This window comes from Lonchura striata, chromosome 17 (genome assembly GCF_050655825.1).
Source record: "Lonchura striata isolate lonStrDom1 chromosome 17, ASM5065582v1, whole genome shotgun sequence".
Lineage (NCBI taxonomy): Eukaryota > Metazoa > Chordata > Aves > Passeriformes > Estrildidae > Lonchura > Lonchura striata.
The window spans coordinates 12884130-12901416 of record NC_140719.1 but is presented as its reverse complement, the minus strand read 5'-3'; the positions used below and the strand labels follow the sequence as shown (position 1 = coordinate 12901416).

The following is a 17287-nucleotide window of genomic DNA, read 5'->3' as shown; positions in this document are numbered from 1 at the left end:
CGGGGCGAGGCCTGCGCGGGCACCGGGCCGGCAGCCGCGGCCATGGAGCCGGGCCGGCAGGCGCTGCCGCTGGAGAACGCCTCCATCCTGTCCGAGGGCGCGCTGCAGGACGGGCACCGCCTCTGGATCGGCAACCTGGACCCCAAGATCACCGAGTGAGTGAGCGCCGAGCCCCCGGCACCGCCCCGCAGCGGCGCCGCCCCGGACGGGGCCTTGTTCCCGCAGCGGGGCCGCGCCGCCCCGGGCAGGGCAGGGACCGGGAGCAGCAGCAGCGGCCGGCACCGGCCGCTGCTGCTGCTCCCGGTCCCTGCCCTGCCCGCAGCCGGCGCTGCCGCCCGAGGTTTGCCCTGTCCTTCCTGCAGACAGCACCCCCTGAAGCTCCCCTCGAGCTGGGAGCTCGAGGGCTGAAAACAGCCCTGCTCTCCAAACTAGGGAGATGTGGGACGTCTGGAGAGTTTCTGGGAATATCTGGGAAGTGTAGAATGTCTGGAGAGTTTCTGTGAATATATGGGAAGTGTAAAATGTCTGGAGAGTTTCTGTGAATATCTGGGAAGTGTAGAATGTCTGGAGACTTCCAGGGGACAGTGCTGCAAACAATGGTAAAGCAAGGCACAGCCCTGGAAATTGTGCCCAGAGCGGCTGGGGTCTGTGGAGAAGCGAGGGTGGGCAGGGCAGACCTGGCAGCAGGCGTCCGTGTCAAACAGCAGCTCTGTTTTGGGGTTTTGCTGGGGGTGAGTTCAGCAGAGGAGAGCGACTGCAGCAGCGGATGGTGAGGAGGTGGGAGTGGCTGCTGAGGGGGGTAAATGCATGAATCAAACGTGTGTGTGAGCATTTCATGTTTTCTCCAGGCTATGGATAATCATCTCCTGCGCAAGCATAACAATGGAACAGCTAAATTATCAAGGGAACATGATGTGCTGTCCAATATTTGGATAGGGTGCTGTGAAATCTCTAGGTTGTATAAGAAGGAAAGCAAACCGAAACAATTTGGGCTTTACACACTCACAACAAACAAGCATTTTTGATTAACTATTGTGTATGCCTGTCGTGGAATACTTTTTCTTCCTGGTTCTTTTTGTGTGTGTGCAGGTGCTGGGGTTTATTCTGAGTGTGGTTCATCTGAGCAGAGCGGCTCCCTAATAGCCTGTAAATGGAATCATTAATGCATTGTGATTTCAGCCATTCTGCTTCGGGAGGTTTCTGCATTAATTACCACTTCTGTCCCACAGCTCTGCCGCTGTGGTTTGTCCACATTCACTGACCACGTGAAATTAGATACAGGAATTCCTGAGTGTTGTTTGCTGGGTCCTCAGGGATTCAGGAGCTGGCTTAGGCTGAGGGCAGGAGCGGAGGGTGCCAGTGCATTGGATCCTTCACTGCCCAGGGTGATCCTCAGTGCTGTTAAAGACCTTTTCAGTGTAGGTTGTTCATTTTAATCCTGGCCAGATAAGTAATAGGTTTACGTGGCAAAATCTTCTATTTTCATCACTTGGATGAAGTGATTTTAGTGGTTTCTCCAGGGCTCTCAAATCTACAGTGCTTCCATGCTCCTAAATGTTTAAAGTTTGCCCAGTGATGAGTGACAGTGCTTGCTGCTTATTTCAGACTTTATAATTGTCTTGCTTTTTGTTTTGCTTTAAAATGGCACTCCTCTCCTGCAAATGATGTTGTATCTCCATTTCCTTGTGAATAAAAGAAGAGGAAGCGCCTTTTAGCACAATGTCAGTGTAAAGAAAATATGTGGTTAGTAAATTTCTATAAATCATCTTGACCCTTATTCTCTCATGCTTACATCTCTAGTTCTAGTTGTTCCTCTGAATTATTCCTGTTGAGGTTGCTACTCATATGCTAAATCAAACTGCTGAAAATGAAATGTTTCTGCATTTGTTGCTTTTATCTGTTTTTTAAAGAGCTGCCTTTGTTATTTCTATTGGATTTGTTTAAGACAGAGTAAGGTTGATTGAGTCGTTGGCAGAGTTAATAAGTGGTTGTGACACTCTCGAGCAGAAATGAGATCAGAAAGTCTTGAATCAATCCAAGACTTCCATTTAAAGAGCAAACTAGAGCTGCAGTCAAGTGCTGGGGAGTTAATAGGTAATGTACACATTGGAGCACAAGCTGCAGGAACAGCATTTATAAATGTAGGGCTGCCCACAAATTACAGCCTGGGAGCTGATGCTTTTGGGAGGGTGTTGCACACACCGAGTGACTGTGACTCAGCTGGGGGTGCTGACGTGCCCTGGGCACTGGGTTATGGTGGCTCTTCAGCTGGGCATTCCTCCCTGCTGATGGTGGTTGTGGGTGACTTCTTCTGTCCAGCACCCTTAAAACTTTGCCTGTGGGAGCAGGTGGTGTTGGGAGTCTCCTGAGTGTGTTCTCAGCAGCTGGAAGGAGGACAGCTGGCACCAGGGGTCCTCACAGCTGCTGGTGACAGAGGATGGTGTCTCCAGGCGCTCTGGAAGCCGTGAGATCCCTGCCATGGGGTCTGCATGAGGATGGCAGCAGGTGGTTCCTCGTGGTTTGGTGTCACCAGCATCATTTGTGCCCAGCTGCACGGCAGGGCAGGGCGTGTGCTGTGGCTCACTCTGTGCTCTCATCACCCCTCAGTGCTCCCACCCCGTGGGGCAAAGCCCTAGTTCACTTCTGTCTCTGTGTGGCAGGTGGGCTAGAATTGCCTCCTCTGCCCGTTCTGTTCCTAAAGCTGCCTGAGACTTCCCAGCGCTTTGGCCAGGCACAGATTTTGTTTTCAGCTCTCTGGTTCACATGATCTGGTTTCCCGTAGCCTTTCAATGCCCATTCATTCTCCACGGGTATGGAGTGGCGGGTGTAGAACTTCCTCAGCTGCCGTGCTGCTTGTCGAGGATCCCATCTCGATGAGTGTCACCTAGAAAACAATGCGTGCACAAGCTGTTGTCACAGCCCCCCGCTGGCAGATCCCAGTGGGGCAGAATTCCTCGCAATAATAGGTTTTGCATGTGGCCCGGTCCCTGCGCGGGGTCCTTGGGACAGCATTGTTCAGAGGAAGCCTTGCCTGCGTCTGAATAGCGCTCGGGGTGCCAGGAGGAAGAGAGGAGGAAAAGGAAATGGGGGAGCTGCAGGTTTGTCTCGCATCCACATCAGATGACAGGAAGGGGAGATGGAGGGTGGCCACAGCGCGGTGGGGCCGCAGCGGTGCCAACGACTTCCAAGCTCTGGATGACCCACGTTGTTGCCATAGTAAAGCTTTTTACATCTTCTCACCTCTTTGTTTTTTTTTTTTTTTCAAATAAGGCTTCAAGTTTTCCATGACAGTCTTCTTCTTCCGTACCTCTTGGCCTGAAGAATTACTTGTCAAGTTACTGTTAATGCCCTCAGTATTTTAACAATAACAAACTGTAATCACAGCTAAAACATTAATTATACAGGATTTCTGAGCTGCTCCACGGAGAGGAGGTGACCTGCAGTTGTAAAATTGCAGGCACAGTTGGAGAAAGGGTTCTAAACAAAATAGATTAAATAAGTTACTAATATACTGTCGATGAAAATTGGTTTAAAGGAGGAACTATCACCTCACTGCTAAGAAGGTTTTATTTGAATGCAGATGCTCTCAGGAAAAAAAAATAGAAAAACACCCCCAAGGAGTTCCTTTTGGCAAGGCAGCCACAGGGTTTTTTAGTGCAGAATTCAGGGAGAATCCTTCTTGCCCTTCCCCTGCCTCTGTAATGGCCAGAAGGGGAACAGCATCCTGGTGGTAAGGACTTCATTTCCATACTGCTGGAATTCCGAGGGCTTTATGGAGCAGATTGTTTACAGAAACAAACCTGAGGTGCGTTTACATATTTTGGAGGCTCTGGAAGTCCAACATGTGGAGTTTTTTATACATCACATCTCCAAAGTCAGTGTTTTTACTTGTACATCTGTGTCTGCTTTTTGGAAGTGTGAAGGTGGTGAAATTTGGCTACTGTGTAATCAGCTCCTTTTCTTTGCCCTGCTCTTTCCAGTTCCCCTTGCTTTCAGAGCACTTTGAGAGCTCATAGGTATTCCAGAGGATGTAGGAAGCCTTCCATAATCAATGACAATGTGTGTGTTCCCCTGGGGGATAACTTGGCCCTTCTGCACTGCTCGTCTGTACACACGCTGCACCTTCACCTCTTTAAAAGTGCACATCCTGAATGTCCACTGTGACCCATCCTGTGGGATGACTCACATTCCTGGAACTTTCTTGCCTGGCTTCTGGAGCTTAACAAAGGGCTAAAGCTCTTTTCAGACATCCTATCAGGCTTTATTAGGAAAAATGTTTTCTGCCCTTCCCATCTGGACAGTGCCTGTAGTTGCCTCGTGCACTTGGCCGTTCATGTCTGGACATGGGAGGTTTCCTCTGGTGACTTGGGTTGTCCTGGGAGGTTCTCTGAGCACTGAGTGTTACCTTAAACACTCAAAATTGGGGTTAGACTGCGTGGTTTGCTAACAAACACTATACAGCTTCTCAGGAGATGAGTCCTGACTAAGACACCCTTATCAAACACTTAAATAATTCTTCAATGTCAGGGATGGGGTCAGGCAGTGAAGGAGCAATAAGTGTCACTTTTCTCCTGGGTCACCCAGTGTTGTTAAACACTTCAATCCCAGGGAACCGAAAAAAGCTGCAGAGAACTTTCAGGATTAGATGTGGCCTGTACAGCATGTGTGCTCCTTGTTTTAAGTTGCTCAATGCGCCAGATACTAAGCAGACAGATTTACTCTGGCTTTCCCCAGTTTTATTGGAAACAGCACACTCTCCACTGGATGGCAGGAAGATAATTGGCTACAAAAGTGTCTGACTTCCATGAGCATGTCACTGAAAAGCTGTCTGAGCCAGAAGCACTGGCAGATTTAGGCTGGATGATACTGAGGGCTGGCTGGTGCCTTTTTTTTTTTTTTTTTTTTTTTGTTGAGACCTCCTGGCAATTCCTTGTTGCAGGTTGTTCTGTTTATTCTTCTGTCTTTCTGTACCCTCATCTTTTCCAGCCACATGCCTGTGTGCCCTGGGGTGCCCTTGGCCAGAGCACTGACACGGTTGGCACAGGGCAGGGGTGGGTTTGTTCTGGGAGAGGGAGGGCAGCAGGAGCAGGGTCCTGAGGGATGCAGGTGCTGTGGGCTCAGAGTGCTTGTGCTGGGACAGGAGTACAGGGGATGGAGCTTCAGGTGGTCACATCAACGCTAGAGAGGGGAAGACAGGAGGGTTATACTTAAAAGTAGGAGTTATTTAGTGAGGCAGAAGGCAAAGCCCTCCCAACCCCTTGGGAGCCATTGCATAATTGTCCAAAAGGCAGCTATTAATAGATCTCTGTGCCCTTCAGCTGGCACTGCAGGGAGGGAACTTTGTGCCTTGGGCTTTTGGGAAGTCACTGGTAATGCTGCTCAGAGCTGTGGATGCTGGAGGGGTGCTGCCCAGGGCACCCACCTCTGCAGGGATTTGGGAATGTGTGTGTGACACAGCTGAGTGTGAGCTCTGTGTGTGTCAGGGGTTCCTCTCTATCTCCTCACTGTCAGTGGGATGAGACATGTCATAAATGTTTTCTCTTCCCTTCAGATATCACCTCCTCAAGCTCCTTCAGAAGTTTGGCAAAGTAAAGCAATTTGACTTCCTCTTCCACAAGTCTGGTGCTCTGGAAGGGCAGCCCAGGGGTTACTGTTTTGTCAACTTTGAAACCAAACAGGTAAGTTGCTTTTTATCTAAAGTTCTGATAAAAATGTCTGACTTCTGTCCCATTTTACAGGAAAACTTAAATTCAGTACTCTGTCTACACAAACTCACAGATTCTAACAGCTCTTCTCTGTTACAGCCACTTTGTGACTGCTCCTGGAAGTAGCAATAGTGATTTTCTTTTTCCTCTGCTGTCTTCGCCTGACTCCTGCTTTTTAATGCTCTAAAGGGCCAGTTCTTCGGTCCGTTTTGCAGCTGGTGATAAAGATATCAGAAGAGCCCTAACACTGTGCATCTAGAAAATCATTCCCAGCAAGGTGAAGCAGCAAGGCAGATAAAGTCTGGTTACTGGGAGTCTTTCCAAGGTGTCCCTGGATTGGGATACAGTGGGGTAGACTTTCTGTGCTGTCAGTGAGCTGACAAATAACAAAGAAAAAAGGGCTCTTTCCATGTCAGTGGGTTTTGACTATAGGCTTGGTTTGTTTATGGAGCTGTCTTCCTGTGCAGGAAGCAGAGAAGGCGATCCAGTGTCTCAATGGGAAGCTGGCCCTGTCCAAGAAGCTGGTGGTGCGGTGGGCACACGCACAAGTCAAGGTAAGCTGGCTCTGCAAGGAAGATTTGCTTTTAGTTTGCAAAACTGAAAAGCTTTAATAATAAAGCCTTTTTATCAAGGCAGTCTTGGCCTGGCGAAATAATTTCAGTCTGTTCTAGGAAATAACTTGGAGAGTTGATGTTTACAGTCTGCAGCTTCTGCTGTCTGCCCAAGCTGGGCTGGATTAGCTGTGAGTGAGGACAGGCCCTTTAACCTGGGGTTCTTTGGGAGGGGGTTTCTGCTCAGAGCAGTGTGAACAGATTACTTCTATAAATGCCCATGTTTTAACTTTACCCAAACTTAGTGAGTAATTGGCTGGAAGTTTGAATCCTTCCCTTTGTGGTTTTTTTGCATAGGAGAGGTATGGAAATTCCCAATTACCGGTTACTGTGTTACTTGGTTCCACTTCTGAAAGCACTTATGTGGCAGCAGCTCTAATTAGTTTTGACTTTAAAGTAACATACTCTGCATCTAAGCTAAATATCCTTTTATTCCTTGCTCCGTCACATAAACAATCAAGTTTTTAAGATTGACTTAGGCAGCTCCTTCTGGAACATCCTTATTTTCATTTTTTAAAATTCTTGTCTTGTTTCTCCTACAGTTATTTACTATCTTGTATTTGATAAAGCAATTTATTTTCAATAACTTCTTTTGCAGATAAACAGATTTCGGGGGAGGCAGAGAGGCCTGTGGCTATTTTCCTTTGTGTAGTTTTCTTTCAGTTGATTATCCTTCCAGCAGCTCTCTGCTTTGTCTTATCAAGTATAGTAGTTTTTCTGATGCTTAAAAACCCCAAGCAGGTATCTTTGTTAAAGGAGACCACATTGTTTCAGTTACTGACTTCCAGGGCTCTTGCCAGCACAGCCAAGGTTGTGCAAAGCCAGTCTCCATTTTCTGTATCTGTGGAGCTGCTGGAGTGCCACGTGCTTCCGGATGCCTGAGGAATGATCAGGCCACGAAAGGAGTCTGAGCTGGAGGAGTGAGTGTCTGCCCGGCTGCTCGGGGTCTGGGGAGGAACGTGCATAAATAATCACCTCGCTTCACATGGCATTTTCCAATCCCTGAATGGAAAGACTTAACAGCGCAAAACTTTGGCTTATTGTAACAAGAGTTTGTTGTAGACAAGAGCAGCACGGTGCTGAGCAGCTCTGAGATGAGTGGCCAGGGCTCACCAGACACTGTCGGTTTGAGCAGCTCTGCTGAAAAACAAACCTGACTCTGTGCCAAGCGAAATAAGGAAGCAGAACACTGCAAATAGTTCAGGAGGCCCATTGCCCACAGAGATGACAGACTCATAAGCTGCCTTCTACAGAAAGGAGGGGGTTCCCAACTGATTTTTTTTCCCCATCTTTTCTGCCAGGACTGCCCAATAGCAGTTGTGTGCTTGGGTTACCTTCTGGCTCTGCACATAAAGAGCACAGCAAACAGTGCAGTAGTTACCTTCAAATTTACCATCTGTGCTTCCTGCCTTATGTAGAGGGGAACAAGAAGTGACAGGATAAGGTTTAAGGATCCACAGTACAATGCACGTAACTGTTTGGTATCCAGCCTGCATTCCATGTTGGTACTAACCAAATATTGTGGTTGGGATTTGTTTCAGTGTTTGGCCACCAAAATCTTTCCTAGCAAAAGCTCCACAAAACCTGAGGCGATGTTAATCCAGCTTTAAAGTCCATCTGTGGGAAATGTTCCTTTGTTCCTGATTGCAGCTGACTCAATCCTTGGTCTCTTGCTTGCAGAGATATGATCACAATAAAAATGAGAAGATCCTTCCAATCAGTCTGGAGCCATCTTCCAGCACGGAGCCACCCCAGTCCAACCTAAGGTAGGAGGTGGGTTGGGTGAGAGGTGACCCTGCTGTGGGACTGGCAGGGGATCAACTTCTTCCATTTCAATAAGGTTTAGAGTTATTGGCATTGTTTGTGTTAAAAATCTAGCACGGCAAAAAGCTGTTTTTGAAAGGGCAGTGCTTGTGAAGTCGCTCACTTGATGTGGGACACTTCAGACTGGAAGTTTATTTTCCAACGCGCAAAGCCAGTGGGTTGTGGGAAGGGTACGAGGTGAGGTGGGGCACTCCAGCTCCTTTGGCCAGAATCTCTGCACTTCATGTGAATTGGGTTTTTACTGGACTAATTTGGTTCAGCAAAATGCTTATGAGCAAGAAGTTCCACAATAGTGGCAGAAGATTAAAACAAAGTCACAGGTAGAACTTCACACAGAACTTTTTTTTTTTGCCAGTGTTTTTTTGCCTGTAGATCTTGTCTGTGGGATGTGGTTAAATTCTCCAACCACTGCATTTACCTAAAGCACATAGCTGCTTTGCTAATTCTCAGTTTGTTTGTGTGGTTTTCCTCTGTCTCCTGTCAGTGGAACCCTGTGAGGAACCAGCACCAGATTAATGCACTTGCCCAGAGATAAAATGAGCTTGCAATTCAGAAGGAACAGGCTAGGAGGGAAAGAGCAGAGGGGTTTGAATCATGCAGATTGTTCACTGCATCAGTGGCACACAGGGGTTGTTCTAGTGAGGATGGATGGTGCAAGAATCCCCACAGTGGGGAAGGGAACATTCCTCCCAGTCCATATCCAACGGAGGATAGCGAATAACAAAGTCCTAGGAATTTGGGGTGTAACCTAGGATAGCTTCTCCCTTTGGGATAAACCCTGCTAATGCTGAAATAATGTTTCTTCCTGACCTAATTAGAGTCTGGGGTTTTCCCATCCCGAGCAGGCTGTAGCTGGGAGGAAGTCTGGCTTTCATTTCTCTGCTGTTCCCAGCAGCTTGCTCTGAGCTCTGCTCTGCTGCACATGCTCAGACCTCCTGAAATGACATCATTTCACATGAAGTAGGAAGCCTTGCCGTGTTCTTGTCTCACTCAGGGTCCTCAAGAAAGCACTGAATAGGTGCAGGGGCCATTGTTTTGGGGTGCTGAGGTGTCTCTTGGAGAAGCAAACCAGTGCAGAGGTTGAAATGCATCAGTGTGGGCTCTGGGCAGTGCATTCCTGCCTTGCTGTGGATGCAGCAGTGGGGGCTGCCTGGCCCCTCCTTGTGCAGGGAGGATTCTCATGTCAGCAGAATCTCTGGATTTCTGTAGTTGGGCTTCATGCTAAGATCAAGCTCAATTTCCCTTCTGCTTTTTCTCTTTCCAGTGTCAGTGCAAAAATCAAGGCCATTGAAGCCAAGCTGAAAATGATGGCAGAAAATCCAGACGCAGAATATCCTTCAGCACCTGTTTATTCTTACTTCAAACCACCAGATAAGAAAAGGACTACTCCTTACTCCAGAGCTGCCTGGAAATCCAGAAGATGATGCTTATGAATGGATGATGGTAGCAAGAAACACTGCTTTGTATACCTGGAGTCCTCCAATGCTTTTGTACTTTTGTAGAGTGGGAAGGACAATGCCACCTGAGCAGGGCACGGCCAGCACAGCCTTCTGTCACACCTGAGGGTCTGCAGCTCCTGCCTGTGCAGCTCACAGCTGAAGGCTGTTCAGAGAAAGAGGTTCCCTTGAAAGCCTCTGATGAACACACAGGCAACCTCTTGTTAGTGTGCATTCATTAGCCAGATTAGAAACAGTAACCAGCGTTCGGAGTAAAGCACATCCAAAAATACTCCATTTAACTGATTACTTTTTAAAGTATTTTTGAACAAAATGTATTCCAATTCATGTTTTAATGGAAGGGGAAGCACTTGGTTTTGATTAACATTCTGTAGTTATAATGGAAAAACTTTTTCATCTCAATAAAACTAATTTGAAATAGATCTTGCAACACCTTTAGTAACTGTGCATGTGATATTTTATATGCACCAAGGCAAATTGATTTTGCATTTTGATTTGCACACTCCACAATGTTACTTTATGACATGGTAATGACACAGCACAGGTATTTTCAGTGTCATTTAGGCTGTAGGTGTGTGCCTGCATGTAGGAATTGGTGTACTTACAACCCACTGAGGTCTGTGCTGTGCCCTGAGCTTTGGCATTTGTGTTCAGTGATCCCTGATGGTGGCAGCTCCTCATGAGCCAGGTGTGGCAGTGTGGGAGTAACTGCAGCCTCTGAGACATCTGCAAGCCATGAATTTGGTGTTTGCTCCCTGTCCTGCCCAGCTTTGGTTTCCATGGACTGGCAAAGGTGGTCAGCTGCCTCTGGTGTAAGGTGGTACCAGTGTTCCTGGTGAGCTGGGACTGTCCCAAGGGCCAAATCCACAGATCTGATGGAAGGCATTGCTCTGAAGCATCAGCACATTTTCCCTCTAAATGTCTGCAAAATAGAAATCTAAGGAACACACATTTTCTGGCAGCATTTTTCTCCTTTGTGCACACAGTGCTGTGGCTGCATGTGCCAGGAGGATGTCAGAGATCTCGTCCTGGTGACACTGGTCTGATCTTGCCTCCCCAGTCCTGTCAGACCTCATCGGTCACTCTTGAGCTGCTCCCCCCAAGCTGGTTAATGGTGGTCTCTAGCAGGAGGAGAAAAACAATTTGGGAAGAGCCCCAGTTCGTGCAGGCAGGAGTGGCTCAGTGGCACAGCCCAGGGAGGTTTGTATTCCTGCAGCAGCAGCTCACCTCCCTCCAGGCAGAGCTGGCTTCCTGCTGCCAAACCCAGCACCTGGAACGAGCCGTGCCTGTCTGTGGCAGAGGATTGTTGAAAGCCTCAATTGTTCTAAAGTAGGTCTTGTGCTGTTAATGTTTGTTTCCTAGTTTTGGGTACCTGAGTAGAGGGAAAAGTAGTATTCTTGGGAGTTCGTACCCGTCTAAATGTCAGTGACACCCGTTTGCATTCCTCTGTGAACAGCCTGTGTTTGTTGCTGCGTGCTCTAACATTTGTAGCTTTCCGGGTCTGTATCTGTGTTGTTTAGAACAGCTCTGAATTCTGTTCCCATTAGGAAGATACCTGAAGATACCTGGCTTCAAATGGGTGTGTGGCTGTGCTCCCATCAGAAACATCCTTTGATATTTATTTGTATTTAAATACAATTTGTTGAAATTCTTACAGCTCTAAATAAACATTTAAAATGCATGTTTTCCTCCAGGAAAGCCGAGGGTGGCAAGCAGGAAGTGAGTGAGGGTGGTAAATGCTTGGCACCAGCCGAAGTCCACTGACAGAACCCGGGTACAATAGCATCAGTCTTTTTTTTTTAAATTATTTCTTTGCACTGCCGTGGTGGCTAACAGAAGTGCCTTGTGTGTCGCTCGGCCGGGCTCAGACCTGGGGGAGCTTTACTGCAGGTCGCTGCTTGTGGTCATTCCTGCTGCCGCCGGCCTGGCAGGCGCGGGTGCTGCCCGCGCTTCCCGGGAACGCTGCGGCTTCCCGACAGCGCAGTGAACCCAGACTTCCTCACCCTGGAGTTGGGAGGAGGGAGATGCTCAGAAACGTTTGTTTTTTCATGAGCATCAACCCTGGGACTTTGCATAAGACTGTGGTAAAAGAGATTTGAAGAGCGCCGGGGAGCGCGGCATCGCTGCGGCCGGCGCCAGAGCCGTGAGTAGGGAGGGTGGCAGCTGGTGGTGGGAAGCAGAGCTGGGCTTGGTGCCTGGCTCCTGTGGGGAGGAATTGGGCTGTTTCTCACCTCTCCTGTCCTCTGAGGTGGTTCCTTGCTTCCCCTGTATTTCCAGCAAATCCATGGGAGCAAGATGGGTTACTGAGGGCAGTGTTCACCATGGCCACGCTGTGGGTTTTCCCTTGGTATTTGAACCATCCTGCCTGTGGTGGACAGTCCCTCACTTGGGACAGGCGTGGAATCTTCACTCTGGGAGCACAGAACATTCCCAACCCCAAACTCTGGGATTCTGGCCGAGCTGCTGCTTGACACGCTGCCACCTTGTTGCCTTTTACAAACTCCAGGGCTGGTGGAGGGAGCACACCAGGGTAAGAACAGGGATGGACTCAGGGCTGATACCTGTTAGCTCCAGTGCTTTGCATTCCCCAGTCACTGCCCAGGCCCTGTTCCTGGTGCAAGATGCACGTGTGAGATCTGTCTGCTCTCAGCAGGCAGTGCGAGCAGGACACTGACCCTGCAGAGCCAGGACTTGCTCCCAGGCATGGAGAAGGGCAGGAGCTGGGATGGAGTCACCCCATTCCTGAGTCTGCTCTGGCTTTGCAGGGTCTGGAGAGCTGCGTCTGTGATCATGAGAGCAGTGCAAGCATCTGCTTGGCTGCGTGGTGCTGGCCCGTGGTGCTGAGCCATGGCTGCCAAGCCCAGCATTGCTGTGGGGATGCAAATAAACCCCACGCTGCCCTGCCTCGGCCAGTGCTGCGTAGGGGGACAGACAGCTTTCGTGGCTGCGCCCATGAAAACTCCTACGTGTTTCTTCTGGAGCAGCCAGAGCTAATTCAGACCCCACCACTGAGAGCGGAGGGTTTAAATTGTCCTTTCTCGGCATCTCGCCTCTGCACTTGCCCGTGTACCCCCGCACTCGGCCTCTGTGGAGCTGGGGACAGGGGAGGACAAGCTGGCAGGCCTCGGGTTCCGTTTCCTGGGGGTTTTCTCGGGCTTTCCTGCAACCTCGATGTTTAAACCTAATGCCTTGTATTTATTCTAAAATGGCTTTCATCTGATTTCCCTCTCGGTTAACAATTTAGCTGTCACAATCAATAACGGCGAGGATCCATCCCCGGCCGCCATCAGCTCACGTTACCGTCCTGCAATTACCCGGCGGTGGCACCGCTGCCGGGGCTTTGCTGGGGAATTATCAGGTTACTAATGAAGCCCGGGCAGCGGCGGGCGGCCAGACGCCGCGGCGGTGGGCGCGATCGCCGCTGCCGCGATCGGAGGGGGGCTGCGGGGCCGGCCCGGCCCGTGCGCCCCGTCGGGGCGGGCAGCGGCGGGGGAGGACCGGGACGAGCCGGACCGCGCTGCCCCCTCCGCGCCGCGCCCGCGGGCGGTGCCGCCGCCGGTGCCGCCGCCGCAGGTAGCGGGGCCCGGCGGGGCGGGCGGCCCCCGGGGCGCGGCGGGGGGGCGCCGTTTCCTGCCCGGCCCGCGGCCGCCCCCGGCGGGGGAGCGGGGCCGGCGCGGTTCCCCGCCCGGCTCCCCGCCCTTCCTGCCGCGGCCGCGGGACGCGCCGCCCGCGGGCACGGAGCGCGGCGGCGGCGGGCGGAGCGGGGCGCGCCCGCCCCATGCACCGGAGCCATGGGGGCGGGCAGCCCCGGGGCCCTGGCCGCCGCGCCCCGGCCGGCGCCCAGGCGGGCAAGGTGAGCGCCGCCGCCGCCGCCGCTGCCGTCGGGGCCGGGAGCGGGGCTGGAGCGGGGCCGGGCTCCCCGCGGCGGCCGGTACCGGGGCTGGGGCCGGGCCGGGGCCGGGGCCGCTCGCTGCCTTCCGCGCCAGAGGGGTGGATTTTTCCATCCCGGCGTTTTCTGGGGCGTTTTGTGCTCGGCGGAGGGAGAGGGGGAAGAATTTCGATTTTTAATTACTACCATTAAAAAAATCAAATTTGCAATTCTTTGGGTGGCCTGATGGATTCCCTGATTGACAGCCGGAATTGACACTCTGGTACCTCTTATCTCGGGCATTTACGGCAATTTCTAATTGCAGGTAGTTTGGGGGGTTTTTCAGCGCCTTGGCTCGCATGGGAACCGAGCGATTACTTCAAGAGGCCCGGGTTAAGTGCAGGCAGGGGGAGAATTCAATCCACATTCAAATTGCTTCATTAAAGAGACGCAGCTTTTGTTGCAAAGGATTTAAATGGCCACTAGAAAGTTCTTATTTATTGTTTTGAGGCGGTTTATATAGAGTGCCCCGCGCTCGCCCGGCGCATGGAGCCGCAGCCTCCCTCTCCCGCTCTCTCCATCAAGGTGATGCCGCCGGAGCCGCTGCCCAAGGGGAGCGCCCGCTGTCTGGACCCGCACTCCCGCGCCATGGTAAGCGGGGCCGGGGGTTGCGGGTTCCAGCCGGGACCCGCCGGGCCGGGGATGCGGGGCCGCACTGGGCCGGGGTGCCGGGAGCTGTGGGGACCCGCCGGGATCCGCTGGGCCGGGGGCTGTGCGGACGCGGGACCGGGGATTACGGGGTCCCGCCGGGGATGTCAGAGCTTCGTGCGTACCCGCCGGGCCGGGGATGCCGAGGACTGCGGGGACCCGGCGGGACGCTGCGCTTCGGTGCTGCGGGGAACGGCGGGGCCCCGGCTGACGGCCCCGCGGCGGCTCTGCCCGCAGTCGCAGCCCGACGGGGAGCCTCTGCCTGGAGCCCTGGAGAAGGAGGACGCCCGCTCAGCGCCCAGCACCCCTTCCACGCCGTCCGTCTGCTCCCCGCCATCCTCCTCCTCCTCCACGCCGTCGGCCGGCAAAAACGTCTGCTCCAGCTGCGGGCTGGAGATCCTCGACCGGTACCTGCTGAAGGTGAGCGGGGCGGAGGGCGGCGGGGGCGGCGGGGGCGGCGGGTGGTCCCGGGTCTCAGCCCCTTCTCTGCCGCAGGTGAACAACCTCATCTGGCACGTCCGGTGCCTGGAGTGCTCCGTGTGCCGCACCTCGCTGCGCCAGCAGCACAGCTGCTACATCAAGAACAAGGAGATCTTCTGCAAGATGGACTACTTCAGGTAGGGACCGGGCCGGGGCCGCTCCGGGGGGCTCGGCCCTCGCCGGCCGCCGCGGGGTCGGGGCCGCTCGGGCGCTGCCGTGGGGAAGGTTTGGAAAGCTCGCCGGGCTCTCTGGAGCAGCGGGTGGGAGACGACCCTCGGGAAACGAGGAGAAAGGAAGGAAGGGAGTTTGGGGTGCGACTGCACAACCGCTCGGAGGGATTCCTGCCCTCTGACCGGGCTGTGCGGGCCGCCCCGAGCCCCTGCTCCCCCCGGCTCGGCGGCGACAGCGCCCGGCTCCGGGGGTGCGGCGTGGCGGGGATGGCCCCGCGGCGGGGAAACGGGGCTCGAACGGCCTCGTCCCGGCTCCTGCCGGAGAGTAAAAAGGTGCTGCCAGCCTGCGGTGCCCAGCGGCTTTCGGGGAGCCCCTGTCAGCGCTGTGGGCCCGCAATGGCCGGAGCGTCCGCGGCGGGAGCGCGTTACGGAACGGAAGCGAGCGACCGGCGGCAGCTGCGGCCGGCCGGGGCTCGGCGGCGGCCCGGGGCTCGGTCCGGACCCGCACACGCGGGACAGCCTGTCCCGCAGACAGAATGTTCTGGCTTCGAAAGGCTTTCTGTTCTAAACCTTAAACCACTAATTTTCCCCCAGTTTGACTCGCGCGAGGGACCGAGTATTCTGAGCTCGTCGCCGGGGTTTAACTAAACATTGGAAGCCCCGCTCTGACTTTCCCCATCCTACCAGGATGAGGGAATGCTGTTTGACCCGGGAGGAAGGGGAATGGCGGGCAGGAAATGGGAATGACCCCGGCGGGGCGCGGGGGGCTCGGAGCATCCTCCGGCCGCCGCAGAGCTCGGGGTTGCCCCGACGAGAGCGCGCAGGGGAGTTCGGGGGGCACCTCAGAGATTCCTCCGGTGTTTTTTATCAAAGGGTCTGCGATTGCCCGATTTCCTGCAGCTCAGCCCCTGCCCCGCCGGGCTCGGTGCGGTGCCGCCGGGAGTGCGGGGCTCGCGGAGGCGGGTGCGGGGCTCGGAGAATCGGGTCAGTCCCGAGGCTGCGGTGCTCTGCGTCCTGCCCTGTGATGGTTTTTTGTTGTTGTTGTTACTATTATTATTGGTTTTGTTGTTATTATTTTCAAACCGTAATTTTCGGTGATTTCAGCGAAATTTTCCCCACTCAACACAGAAAGGCACAAGGGGGTCCCGGGGCCGCGGTGCTGTTTTGGAGCACTTGGAGCGTTTTCATTCATCACCGTTCTGGTGCCGTTGATGTTTAGTTTCCTTTTGATTTGTTTTTAAGAGCGTACCTTTCCATAGGCGGTTTTAAAGTAGCGCCAGGATCTCGAAATGACCTTTCAGCAAATATGGCAAATAACAATGTTAAAATAAATCTGTTTCACGACCCCCAGTCCAAGAAGCTCCGACCCCCCTCCCTGCTGGGAGCAGCCAGGCTCTGCCCGCCGGCACCGGCGGGGCCAAGGGAAATAAAACGAAAATCGCGGAAGCCGCCGCAGGACGCTCCCGGTTCCTGCGGCACTCGTTCGGGGGGCGCGGGAGCTTCCAGCCCGCGCTCCGCACTTGTCTTTTGCAAAGAAAGGTGGGGGTTTGGAGAGATTTTTTTGGTTGGTTTTTTCTTTTTTTTCCCTTTCTTTTTCTTTTCTTTTTTTTTTTTTTTTTTATGAATCTCTGAGCGACGGCAGCGGCGGCGCGCGGAGCCCGGCGGGTGCGGGGCTGCCTCGCTGCCCCCGACCCCGCGGGGATCGCTGCGGCCCCGGCCGAGCCCCGGGCCGGACCCGCTGCGGTGCTCGGGGGTCGCTCCCGCCGCCGCCTCCCGCGGCGGAGCCCGCCGGGCTGAGCCACCGCCGTCGGTGCCGGTGTGCGGCCGGGAGCCGCTCAGCACGGCTGCGATCCCTCCCGCTACCCCTGACAAAGTCGCCTCGTTGCCCACTCTCTCGGCCACCTCCTGCACCCACCAGCCCTGGGAGAATCCTGGCTGGAATCTCACTCCAGCCAGTGGAACCTGGTGCGTGGCATGGGCTATACCTGATGTTCAGGATAGATTTTGAAAATTGTATTTATTATTTGAGGCAGATTAAATGTGTGGGGTTTTTTTTAAAGCAAAGCAGAAAGCCCATCTTAACCTGTTTGGTCCTCGGAGCCAAGGCAGGCGAAGGGGCAGTGAGATGCTCTGCACGGGTCACACGGATGCTCTGTTGCTGCAAAGCTGATTCCTCTGACACCAGGGCTGTCGGGGGATGCTGAGGATGAAGGCTGTCAGGCACGGGGCTGTCATGTCACAGCCTCACTGCCCACGGTGAGTGTGGTTAGGCCTGCTCTGTCCAGGTGTCCCTTCTCTGTCCCCATGAGGGGCTGTGTAGGTGCTGGCTCTGCTGTGACTCCATGGCCTCATGTGCATTTTTGAGCAAATGCTGCTGTTTCCTGTGTCTTGTCAAATAATTACATTTGGCATCTAAGGCTCCAGCGCTCCAAGGAGAACCAATTCAAATTGGAGCTCATGGAGC

General features: G+C 53.2%; 2 protein-coding genes across 5 annotated transcripts in view; both read left to right on the top strand.

Annotated features, from left to right (window-relative positions):
* The first annotated feature begins 6 nt into the window (after positions 1 to 6).
* Positions 7 to 11278, top strand: RBM18 (RNA binding motif protein 18). The gene is made up of 5 exons (XM_021543666.3): positions 7 to 155; positions 5552 to 5678; positions 6173 to 6259; positions 7997 to 8082; positions 9405 to 11278. Exons 1-5 carry the CDS (start codon positions 43 to 45, stop codon positions 9562 to 9564), a joined length of 573 nt encoding a protein of 190 aa, XP_021399341.1. The 5' UTR covers positions 7 to 42; the 3' UTR covers positions 9565 to 11278.
* Positions 11279 to 13337: 2059 nt separating this feature from the next.
* LHX6 (LIM homeobox 6) overlaps positions 13338 to 17287 on the top strand; it is a 17525-nt gene continuing 13575 nt past the window's right edge. For 2 of the 4 annotated variants that reach the window (XM_021543659.4, XM_085556327.1), the window contains exons 1-4: positions 13338 to 13450; positions 13976 to 14116; positions 14411 to 14593; positions 14669 to 14790. In XM_021543659.4, the coding sequence (XP_021399334.1) occupies positions 13376 to 13450; positions 13976 to 14116; positions 14411 to 14593; positions 14669 to 14790 (521 nt within the window). In that variant the 5' untranslated portion in view covers positions 13338 to 13375. Of the gene's footprint in view, positions 13451 to 13673; positions 13791 to 13975; positions 14117 to 14410; positions 14594 to 14668; positions 14791 to 17287 lie in introns of those variants that run through there. The other 2 variants (XM_021543661.4, XM_085556326.1) reach the window with 2 other exon arrangements.